The sequence below is a fragment of the Hydractinia symbiolongicarpus genome, chromosome 1 (assembly GCF_029227915.1).
Source record: "Hydractinia symbiolongicarpus strain clone_291-10 chromosome 1, HSymV2.1, whole genome shotgun sequence".
Classification (NCBI taxonomy): Eukaryota; Metazoa; Cnidaria; class Hydrozoa; order Anthoathecata; family Hydractiniidae; genus Hydractinia; species Hydractinia symbiolongicarpus.
In genome coordinates, this window is record NC_079875.1 from 31,003,141 (window position 1) to 31,016,107 (window position 12,967).

A 12,967-nucleotide genomic window follows, 5' to 3' on the forward strand; every position below is an offset into this window, starting at 1 on the left:
TTTTATCTTAAAATAATATAACTTTGGTGTGAAATGTTTTTTTCCAAAGCCGAGTGCTCAAAACAGAACGGTTACAAGAAAAAAATGTCAAACTTGATGAGTGTTTTGAATTGATAGTATTGGAGTAATACTTGTGCTCTCGTTATTAGCTACTAAGGCGATCCGTTTTAGGTAGCAATACCACAATTTACTGCAGATTGAGAAAAATTGACCTATCTCCACCACATAAAGAACTTCATACCTTCGAAAGAGTAACTCTTCTTAACATGCTTGAAACTTTTTGGCTTTACATCACTAAATAAAAACACCGTTTAATTACATTGCTACTAATTCTTAACCTTTATCAATCTGTTACAAACATTTAACAAACAGGCTGTAGAAATATTTTAATTGTATGCGACAAATATTGAAGCAGTTGTAATGATATATCAATCATTTAAAACAGTTCAATGACAACAAATTCTGATTCTGATCCCTATGGTGATAACTAGTGAAGATGACAAGTAACACATAGCTCTCCGAGGATTTAAAATATACCTACTTCTGCTGTTGTTTTTCGTACTCTATAAAATACAATAATTTTTTTTAAAAAATTCAGATAATTTATGTTAAAACTTTAATTAATAAAAATGAAAAACTCACTTTTTAGACTTTCAACTAAATTCATTAAATCAGTTGTTAATTGGGAATGGTTTGGTTGTGTTTCATCTTCATAAATCAAGTGTCTATAAACAAAACATTCATTGGTATCTAAACCAACAGTTGTGACGTCATCTATTGAAATTTTCATTTCGCCCAATGGATTTGAAAAAATATCTACTTTGTTTATTTGATGAAGATGTGAATTGAATGTTGGGATAGTTTTTGGAAACGAGGATAACCTGCGAAGTTGTCGTTCAATTTCCAACTTTTCAGTAACTAACTCAAAATGAGATTTTAAATTAAAAGCTTGAACGTAATCTGTAAATTCTTGTACTTTCTTATTGTCGACAAAACAATCATTAGTCAATTTTGCTTTAAATTCTTCAGATTTCTCATCGAATATCCGCAATAGATCTTCTTCTTCTTTATTTAACATTTTGAGATATTCTTCTAGTCGTTTTAACTTTCTTTCTTTTAATTTTTGAACAAATACTTCCTTTTCTTTCTCTAAATTTGTTAGAGCGTCATGGTATTTCCTTGTTAACTTTTCCAACACCACTTTTGTTTCATCGAATGAAGTGATAAACGCTTGGAACCACTTTTTGGCTTCCAGTCCAAAATCATCTATCGTTTTTATTCTGTGATTCTTATGTTGTCTGTGTGTGCAATATACACATGTTAAGAAATTTTCACAATCAATACAGACAAATTTTGCAAGCGAGTCATGTTGCTTACACAATGGTTGGAGTTCTTGCAATTTTTGATTGAAAATGACATTGATATATGATTTGTTGGAACAAGAATGAAGATTTTGACATTTTTCACAGATCTTTAAACTGCATGTTGCACAGGAATAGCTGATTATCTGCTTACATTCTTTACTTTGCTGACATAAAGATTTAACATTTTTACCAGGTGAACTATGGATAAAGTAAAATTAATTATTTTATTGAAAACACTCTACATAACCAAATTGTATATCCTCACATTCCAGTATAGTGAGTTTCCTAACATATGCTATACACTTTTTATGACGACCATGAGTTGCTGTTTTTCTTACTTTGTTCTTATATTTTGAACACCTGTTATTTACGTTAAATTATAAATATTTGGTATAAAATTTCTGCTTTAAAATACCATTTTCCTATGTTTGTTATTTTTTTATGAAGTACTTTCAGCTTTGTAATTTTTTTTTCTTTGTTCACATCCAAATGAACTGAAATGTTAGGAACTAAAGAAATTTTCATAAAATTATGTCTGTGTTATTTCTATGCGCGTTTGTCTAAAATAAAAATTCCGACATTTACTGAGAAAAGTACTAAATGAGCGTTTTTTAGTATTATGTGCGTACAATTAACTTACACTTTGTCCAAAATGCCAGTTAATGTGAACACCTTTACTAACGAGGATGTTGTTTGTTCGTGAGTTATTGTTGTCTTTTTAGTACATCTTACTGGACAAGGTAGTTCAGCACTTCCATCTTCCATAAACACTAAAATACCATCTAGACAATCTTGACAATAAGTGTGTCCGCAGTTTAATTGAGCCTGAATCTGTTCTTATTTTGTTTTTATTAATCGGAAAAATTTGAGAGCTCATCTCTTATGAAATTGTTCTTATAAAGAAGTGTATATTTTTTCTCGAGATATATATGCCGTTTTTACTCACTAAAAACACACCCAGCTGGTGTAATGGCTATGACACTCATGTAAATTAGAGAACCGGGGCTAGGAAAAACAATTATGCATCTAACAACGGCCCGGTAATCCGTCGGTATACCATATGGAGAGAAAAGACTCGACTAAATTTAAGGTTTGGTGGCTTTCCCCAAAATAACATTTACCCTGGGGTTTTTCCCTGATAAGATTGAATTTGAAATATTTGGAACTCAATATTTCCTATACCCTTGGCTAATATGATACATATATTACGGTGCCTTTGCCTACTTTTCCTTTGCCTTTACTGATGCCTACCCTACTATGCACTAGCCTGTGCCTCCCATGCTTTGCCTACACTTGCCTTGCTAATTCCTCATCCTGTTTCCTTGCCTGTCTTTGTTGTGCCTTTTCTTGCCGTGATCAATGCCTTTGCCTTGGCAACCTCTCCGCAATCCCTTCTATATTGATTTTGTACATTTAGGAGACTTTGTCGACGTCATCGAAATTCAAGTGCGGTTCTTTTCTCCATTGCTGTCCTGCATAAGTGGAGTTTTCCACGAGTCTAATCGACTAGTTATAAAACAATATTTATGTTACATGTATTTGTATAAGTATGCATTCTGGTAAAGTCACTACTAGATTTTCTTTACAAACTTTCCCATTTAAATTTCGCTTCTTTACAACGCATGTCTGTTAATTCGAAAGTTAAGTGTGTGGGCAACTTTTGACAAAGGTGGAACAAAACTGTCCCTAAAAGTCGATTCACTAGAAAGATGAAAATATAATAAGTGGTTAGGTTATAACTCTCGTACTTTGTGCGCAAGACCATGGTTTGATTCCCCTTGGCGGCTATTCAATATGGCCGAGTGAATGTTAGCCATGTCAGGGAAATTGGGGAGATGTCACAATGTGTGGGCCGTTGGATGTTGCAGCGAGTTGTCTGGTAGAGCGCAGATCCTAAAATGAGCATTAAATACTCTAGGACTCCCCATCTAAGCCGTTGCCCTCCTGAAAATAAGAGACAGGGTATATCCCTGGGCTAACCATGTAAGCTATGCGCATAAATCTACCACACATTAAATTCCTCTTAAAGTTTTATATACTATAGCTACTTATCCCATTTGGCAGATGGCATTCAATAGCAGTAAAAAACTGTTATGGTTGAAAAACATGCACCTTCCAAGATTGGGTGGAACTTGGTAAGGCATCCCTTGTTCTCATTTCCAACTCGTACAACATGCCTGTCAAGCGTTTTACACTTTCTCAGCTCGCCCAAGCTCTATTTGAAAAATTTCGGCGCAAAGCAACAGAGGTTACAGCAGAAGGCAATGATAACACAACTTAGTCCACCTTTATTCCCTTGTATTTTTGCTTTTTTTTACATAAAATTCATAAAAATCCTATAGAAGAAGAGTGAGCCTTGCCGATTTAATCCAGACTGCCTTTTATTGCCACATTACGGGTTGTTTACTCGCCATTTTCAGTCGATGCTTATTAAATGTCTATCCACCTAAAAACAATCGAAAAAGCACATCTAATTGGCTAAATGTCGGAACTATACTTTCGCCTGGTTCAACCAATCAGAGCCTAAACCTAGTTTCAATCATTAAAATAATTGTGTAATTCTTTTGGGTTGTTGTTAAATTCCTTAAAAAATCATGTTCTACAGCACCTTTGGAGGCTGATGTCATGGAGAAGCTTTTAAGGCATACCAAGGTGATTTTTCTTATTTGTTATAAACATCTTCAACACGAGTCAAACGTGGTTCAATTTCTTTTCTTTCTATGTTCCAAGATGTGTCCGCAATCAGAATGACACATACCGTATTTCCTCTAAAGAACGCCGCGGCGTTCTTTACAAACTGCAATTTTTAGGTGCGGCGTTCTTTAGAGGGCGGCGTTCTTTGGAGGGCGGCGTTTATTACAAAACCATGAGTGAGACAAAAAGCAGAAGTTGACGTTAAGTATTTTCTTTAAGATTAAATATAGATAACAAAAGAATTAAACTATGAAAAGTCTATTAAACAATGTCAATGTCAATGTCGCTATCTCCGTCCGAGTCTTCGTCGATAACATGAAAGGACTCATAGCTTTCATTTACATCACAATCGTAAATTTCAAATGGGTTGTCAGAAGATTGGTCTTCTTCCAATGCCTCAGTTGCTTTTTTCATTAAGGTAGCACCAGATGAACAGGACGATCCTTCTTTAAAACAATGGATTTGTCCATCCTCTGATCCATCAAGAGCTAAATTTAAACCACACGACTTGAAAGATTTGATAATCATTTCCGTGCTCAAGCCATTCCATGCGTCTAAAACCCATTGCACTAGCTTTCGTCGCGATGGAGGTTTTGTGAACTGTTGAACACCTTCAACCATCCATTCGTTATAAAGATCGATCATCCGACTCTTAAATGGTTTATTCCATGAGACATCTGGTGCCTGTATATATTTAGTGCAGCCACCGGGAATTATGACATTCTCAATTCTGCCTTTTGACAATTCTTGTTTCACGGAATCCATCATGTGGCATTCAAATGGATCCCAAGCTAACAAGCGTCGATTAAAGGAAAACTTTCCTAAAACTGTTTGCACATAGTGTAAGGTGAGTTCCTCGTTCATCCATGCATTTTTTGAGGACACAACTACGCATTTATTTTTGAATTCAGTATTTAGTTCTTTGCATTCGCGTTTTGCACCACCAAAAACAATAAATGGTTTAAATTTACTTCCGTCTGCCTTTGCTGTCAAGCATACAGAAATTCTGACCTTTTCATGACCAGTCGATTTAAGCATAATTTCTCGTTCGCCACGCTGTGACACCGTTGTTGTAGGTGCTGTCATATCCGCCCAAACAGCAGTCTCGTCCATTGCAAGAATCAAACCGGCGTTGAATTGGTATTTCTTTGATATTCGGCGGACATGTACTACATACTGCACCAACCTGTCCACAAGATACGCTGGATCCTTTTGAACTGTTGTCGTTCTACGACGTAATGAAAGACAATTTCGTTTCATGAACTTTTCCAACCAACCTCGACTAGCCTGGAAACTATTTTTTGCAACAGTGTCCTCTCCAGCTTTTTCATCGTGCATTGCTTTTGCTTTTCTCATTATCAGTTTTCTCGAAACACGCAAAGAATTAGCTCTCCTATCATGTATCCATTCGAGCAGATCTTCTTCTAAATTGAGATTCTTGATTTTGCAACCTCCTCCTTCTAGTTTGAATCTTTTTGCTGCTCCTTGTTTCAACTTCTCCACATTAGCTCTCCATTCTCTTACTCTTTTTTCATCGACACCGTACTTTCTTCCTGCTTCGCGATTTGATGTACTAATTGCGTGATCAACAACTGTTGTCTTAAATTCAAAGGTAAAGCTTCTTCTTTTTTCCCCTTTATGGGATATTAACTGCTTCTCCTCGTTGTGCGACATTTTTCTATTGAACTTTCACTTACAAACATAAAAGTGTGTAAGGTTGATATATACAGATTGGGAGCAATTATCTTGTAGTATTGTTTACTGGTGTCTACTTTTTCTTTAAACACTATTAACAATCCAAGGGAGTGTTATTTTCGACGAGATCAAAAGCGCGGAAAATGATTTTGAATAGAATTTTTTCTCTATAAGAAAAAGTTCTATTTTTATCAATCGTTGATTGCACGCTCATACGAAATATATGATAGCTACACGTGGAAGTCAGAGATTTGAGAAAACATGGCTCGAGTGATTCCTAAAACATTTAAAATGTATTTCATCATTAAATTCTCTACAAATATTCGCGGACATCATGTTTATAAAAATATATGGACACCCATTATAGGAGAATCTTTGGTTTGCAAAGAAGACAAGAGAGTAGAGGCTCAAGAACTGGACAAGAATGCAATTGGAACGTACAAACTCATGGACGGCAACGAAACCTTAGTGGGACATTTGCCAATAGAGTTGTCAAAGCTGATATCGTTTTTTATTGAAATTGGAGATAATCATGTAAATGCGACAGTTACTGGGAAACGAAAACGAGAGATTGGTTTGAGTGTACCTGCAAAGTTCATTTGTTTTACATCTAGCAAAAGTTATGCTAAAATTCTTCACGGTGAACTGTTAAAGCGTAAAACTAAATATTCGTATTTGTCATTAGATGTAGAAGAATTTTGTGAAAGAAAACAGATCAAATTCATATAAATACCAACTTTTTTTACTTTCCCTATTAAAATGGTTTTTTTTTGCCTTGCTAATTCCTCATCCTGTTTCCTTGCCTGTCTTTGTTGTGCCTTTTCTTGCCGTGATCAATGCCTTTGCCTTGGCAACCTCTCCGCAATCCCTTCTATATTGATTTTGTACATTTAGGAGACTTTGTCGACGTCATCGAAATTCAAGTGCGGTTCTTTTCTCCATTGCTGTCCTGCATAAGTGGAGTTTTCCACGAGTCTAATCGACTAGTTATAAAACAATATTTATGTTACATGTATTTGTATAAGTATGCATTCTGGTAAAGTCACTACTAGATTTTCTTTACAAACTTTCCCATTTAAATTTCGCTTCTTTACAACGCATGTCTGTTAATTCGAAAGTTAAGTGTGTGGGCAACTTTTGACAAAGGTGGAACAAAACTGTCCCTAAAAGTCGATTCACTAGAAAGATGAAAATATAATAAGTGGTTAGGTTATAACTCTCGTACTTTGTGCGCAAGACCATGGTTTGATTCCCCTTGGCGGCTATTCAATATGGCCGAGTGAATGTTAGCCATGTCAGGGAAATTGGGGAGATGTCACAATGTGTGGGCCGTTGGATGTTGCAGCGAGTTGTCTGGTAGAGCGCAGATCCTAAAATGAGCATTAAATACTCTAGGACTCCCCATCTAAGCCGTTGCCCTCCTGAAAATAAGAGACAGGGTATATCCCTGGGCTAACCATGTAAGCTATGCGCATAAATCTACCACACATTAAATTCCTCTTAAAGTTTTATATACTATAGCTACTTATCCCATTTGGCAGATGGCATTCAATAGCAGTAAAAAACTGTTATGGTTGAAAAACATGCACCTTCCAAGATTGGGTGGAACTTGGTAAGGCATCCCTTGTTCTCATTTCCAACTCGTACAACATGCCTGTCAAGCGTTTTACACTTTCTCAGCTCGCCCAAGCTCTATTTGAAAAATTTCGGCGCAAAGCAACAGAGGTTACAGCAGAAGGCAATGATAACACAACTTAGTCCACCTTTATTCCCTTGTATTTTTGCTTTTTTTTACATAAAATTCATAAAAATCCTATAGAAGAAGAGTGAGCCTTGCCGATTTAATCCAGACTGCCTTTTATTGCCACATTACGGGTTGTTTACTCGCCATTTTCAGTCGATGCTTATTAAATGTCTATCCACCTAAAAACAATCGAAAAAGCACATCTAATTGGCTAAATGTCGGAACTATACTTTCGCCTGGTTCAACCAATCAGAGCCTAAACCTAGTTTCAATCATTAAAATAATTGTGTAATTCTTTTGGGTTGTTGTTAAATTCCTTAAAAAATCATGTTCTACAGCACCTTTGGAGGCTGATGTCATGGAGAAGCTTTTAAGGCATACCAAGGTGATTTTTCTTATTTGTTATAAACATCTTCAACACGAGTCAAACGTGGTTCAATTTCTTTTCTTTCTATGTTCCAAGATGTGTCCGCAATCAGAATGACACATACCGTATTTCCTCTAAAGAACGCCGCGGCGTTCTTTACAAACTGCAATTTTTAGGTGCGGCGTTCTTTAGAGGGCGGCGTTCTTTGGAGGGCGGCGTTTATTACAAAACCATGAGTGAGACAAAAAGCAGAAGTTGACGTTAAGTATTTTCTTTAAGATTAAATATAGATAACAAAAGAATTAAACTATGAAAAGTCTATTAAACAATGTCAATGTCAATGTCGCTATCTCCGTCCGAGTCTTCGTCGATAACATGAAAGGACTCATAGCTTTCATTTACATCACAATCGTAAATTTCAAATGGGTTGTCAGAAGATTGGTCTTCTTCCAATGCCTCAGTTGCTTTTTTCATTAAGGTAGCACCAGATGAACAGGACGATCCTTCTTTAAAACAATGGATTTGTCCATCCTCTGATCCATCAAGAGCTAAATTTAAACCACACGACTTGAAAGATTTGATAATCATTTCCGTGCTCAAGCCATTCCATGCGTCTAAAACCCATTGCACTAGCTTTCGTCGCGATGGAGGTTTTGTGAACTGTTGAACACCTTCAACCATCCATTCGTTATAAAGATCGATCATCCGACTCTTAAATGGTTTATTCCATGAGACATCTGGTGCCTGTATATATTTAGTGCAGCCACCGGGAATTATGACATTCTCAATTCTGCCTTTTGACAATTCTTGTTTCACGGAATCCATCATGTGGCATTCAAATGGATCCCAAGCTAACAAGCGTCGATTAAAGGAAAACTTTCCTAAAACTGTTTGCACATAGTGTAAGGTGAGTTCCTCGTTCATCCATGCATTTTTTGAGGACACAACTACGCATTTATTTTTGAATTCAGTATTTAGTTCTTTGCATTCGCGTTTTGCACCACCAAAAACAATAAATGGTTTAAATTTACTTCCGTCTGCCTTTGCTGTCAAGCATACAGAAATTCTGACCTTTTCATGACCAGTCGATTTAAGCATAATTTCTCGTTCGCCACGCTGTGACACCGTTGTTGTAGGTGCTGTCATATCCGCCCAAACAGCAGTCTCGTCCATTGCAAGAATCAAACCGGCGTTGAATTGGTATTTCTTTGATATTCGGCGGACATGTACTACATACTGCACCAACCTGTCCACAAGATACGCTGGATCCTTTTGAACTGTTGTCGTTCTACGACGTAATGAAAGACAATTTCGTTTCATGAACTTTTCCAACCAACCTCGACTAGCCTGGAAACTATTTTTTGCAACAGTGTCCTCTCCAGCTTTTTCATCGTGCATTGCTTTTGCTTTTCTCATTATCAGTTTTCTCGAAACACGCAAAGAATTAGCTCTCCTATCATGTATCCATTCGAGCAGATCTTCTTCTAAATTGAGATTCTTGATTTTGCAACCTCCTCCTTCTAGTTTGAATCTTTTTGCTGCTCCTTGTTTCAACTTCTCCACATTAGCTCTCCATTCTCTTACTCTTTTTTCATCGACACCGTACTTTCTTCCTGCTTCGCGATTTGATGTACTAATTGCGTGATCAACAACTGTTGTCTTAAATTCAAAGGTAAAGCTTCTTCTTTTTTCCCCTTTATGGGATATTAACTGCTTCTCCTCGTTGTGCGACATTTTTCTATTGAACTTTCACTTACAAACATAAAAGTGTGTAAGGTTGATATATACAGATTGGGAGCAATTATCTTGTAGTATTGTTTACTGGTGTCTACTTTTTCTTTAAACACTATTAACAATCCAAGGGAGTGTTATTTTCGACGAGATCAAAAGCGCGGAAAATGATTTTGAATAGAATTTTTTCTCTATAAGAAAAAGTTCTATTTTTATCAATCGTTGATTGCACGCTCATACGAAATATATGATAGCTACACGTGGAAGTCAGAGATTTGAGAAAACATGGCTCGAGTGATTCCTAAAACATTTAAAATGTATTTCATCATTAAATTCTCTACAAATATTCGCGGACATCATGTTTATAAAAATATATGGACACCCATTATAGGAGAATCTTTGGTTTGCAAAGAAGACAAGAGAGTAGAGGCTCAAGAACTGGACAAGAATGCAATTGGAACGTACAAACTCATGGACGGCAACGAAACCTTAGTGGGACATTTGCCAATAGAGTTGTCAAAGCTGATATCGTTTTTTATTGAAATTGGAGATAATCATGTAAATGCGACAGTTACTGGGAAACGAAAACGAGAGATTGGTTTGAGTGTACCTGCAAAGTTCATTTGTTTTACATCTAGCAAAAGTTATGCTAAAATTCTTCACGGTGAACTGTTAAAGCGTAAAACTAAATATTCGTATTTGTCATTAGATGTAGAAGAATTTTGTGAAAGAAAACAGATCAAATTCATATAAATACCAACTTTTTTTACTTTCCCTATTAAAATGGTTTTTTTCTAATAAACGCCGCATCTAAGGTGCGGCGTTCTTTGGAGGGCGGCGTTCTTTAGAGGGCGGCGTTTATTACAAATTTTCATATAGAAGTGCGGCGTTCTTTGGAGGGCGGCGTTCTTTGGAGGGCGGCGTTCTTTAGAGGGCGGCGTTCTTTAGAGGAAATACGGTACCTATATTGTCATGGAGAAGCATGGTAACATCAGCCTCAGCTATTATTCTTTTATGTCGAATGCTCCTCGCCCGGATGAGCCCGATTAACTTTTTTCCTTAGTGAACACAAAATATTTTCTTCTGTCTTCTCTAGACAGGCTGTCTACATAGTTGTTAAAGTTCTCGTACGCAAAATAGCGACTAAAATTCTACACTGTCACTTACAGCTTTACTTAATAGTAAGCTATATATTCAATACAGATGCGTAATGCTATCCTCAAAACAGTGCTCGACTATAACATTAAATCACAGGAGCCATATAACAAGGGTAATAAAGTAAACTGAGCTTTTACAGTACTCAGAGTTTCATGTATTCACTATACAATCCTCGGCTGTAAAATAAATTCAACTGATCTAAATTCCTATAAGTATAATAAAATTAATTGAGGCTGTAAAACGTGCAATAAAATCAGTAATTTACAATAAAAAAAGTGTCAAAATGTCATTATCAGTCTTTTGACTTATAATTGGCCAATAGATATTTGTTCATGTGGCGGCATTTTGAAACGATCTCCGACCTTTTGTTTAAAAGTTCGTCTTTATTTTCGTAACTAAGGATTTCCAATTTCTCTTGCAGACAAAGTGGACACGATTTGCTTTTGTTCGAGTAACTTCTCACACGTTTTACGATCGACCAGTTTAACTCCGGCGTGATATTTTGGTCCTTTAACTGCCAGATGTAAGTGGACAGCGTGGTACTGTTCATGTACTTTTTGTTGTTGAAAGATAATTTGTGCCCACCGAAGCGTTCTTTGAACTCTTTCTCAGTTAACCCGATGTAGGCCTTTTTTGGTTGGTTTTGAGCGGTGACTTCGCATTTGTAGATGACAGACTGAACTCTGCAATTTCCTTGTAGAGGGCACGTTCTTTTAACTCTGCAATTGCATGTTGGTGTATCGATTATTTGTTTTGAAGAAACTTTTTTATTATGTGAATTAATGATGGACTTGACGTTTTCTGTACAGCTGTAGCTGACTTTAACGTTATTCTTATTGAAAACTTTTTGAAGGTTGTTTTCTTTTGTAAAGTGCTTCTTAATTAGTTTCAGAAAGGATCTCCCGACGTCGTTAACAACATTTTTATTGAAGGGTGGGTTAAACCATATCACGTTTCGTTTCCTATTTCTGCCAATCCGATTGGGTTCCTTTTTATTGAAGGACAAGTTCAGGTTTTTGTATCCGCTTTTTCGGAGGGCTTCTTCGTATTCCGGTTTGGCTTGGTCAAAAACTTGTTCGTTTGACGAATTTTTGACAAGCCTATCGTTGATTGATATTGGTAGTTGTTTCAAAATATTTTTTGGATGGTTAGATAAAATGTGGACGTATTGGAGCTGATCGTTTGGCTTTTTGTAGGGTTTGAAAGTTTCTGAATCTAAATCAAGTGTAACGTCGAGGAAGTCTACTCTTTTTAGGTTAGTTTGAATCTCGATGTCGAATCCGATCGTTTTGAAGGTTTCGATTATTTTTTTACGTTTGGTGTCTGTTGATCTACCTCTTGAGTTTCTTAATACTAATAATCCGTCATCACGGTATAAGCCGATGTCGTCTTTTCTCACGATTGAAGAGAGCTTTTGAGAATGCCAACTAACTCACAAATTTCGGCTCCATCAAAGCTTCCCATCGTAACGTCAAAACATCCATGTATATCTTTTTTCTTCCATGGCTCTTCATTGAAAAACAAAAGTGACTTTCGGCAGTGTAAGATAGTTCTTATTTCTTTGTCTGATATCGTAGTGTGTTCCTTTGCAAAGCGTAATGCCTCGTCTAGAATGTTGTTTGTAATTGATGGGTAAAATTCTTTGATATCAAGCTGGATGAAAGTACAGGTTTGTTTGTTGTGCAATGAAGAAAACCAATCCAATACCTGGTCGGTGTTTTTCCACTGGTTAACATGAAGTAAGTTTCGTAGGTCTGAATTAATTCGGTCCAAAATCGATTTGCTAATGGCGCCAAGTTCACTTTTACATGGGTTTATAAGACGACAAGGATGTTTTTGATGAAAGTTTTCTTTGTGATCTTTCAAGGATATGAATGCAGGAGATTTTGCGAGTTTTTCAGCGCGATTGTCTATTTTGTAAGAAGATGCAATTTCTTTTGCTTCGGAGTTGATCGCTTTTTCGAGAAGGGGCGGTGCTTTTTTGTACGTTTTGGTGACGTTTTCTTTCAATAGCTTTTCGTGGAGGTCTGGTGCCATCGTGTAAATGTTTGAAGTTTTGTCGGTAAAAACGTATACCTTGTTTGATTTGCGAATGCTTGAAATGTACTTTTTCAGTTTTCGTTGGAAGGTGTCATGTGTGTTACGAAATTCGATGTTTTCAAATAGGTCCAGTAAATCTGATTCGAAGTTTTCCAGTTCGGTGCAAGGTGGAGG

The 12,967-nt window shown here is 36.5% G+C and overlaps 1 protein-coding gene across 1 annotated transcript; it reads right to left on the reverse strand.

Annotated features, from left to right (window-relative positions):
- Nucleotides 1-601: 601 nt before the first annotated feature.
- On the reverse strand, nucleotides 602-2,180 carry LOC130649450 (uncharacterized). The gene is made up of 2 exons (XM_057455726.1): nucleotides 2,005-2,180; nucleotides 602-1,562 (listed from the first exon to the last, which is right to left on the reverse strand). Exons 1-2 carry the CDS (start codon nucleotides 2,127-2,129, stop codon nucleotides 617-619), a joined length of 1,071 nt encoding a protein of 356 aa, XP_057311709.1. The 5' UTR covers nucleotides 2,130-2,180; the 3' UTR covers nucleotides 602-616.
- Between the last annotated feature and the right edge of the window lie 10,787 nt (nucleotides 2,181-12,967).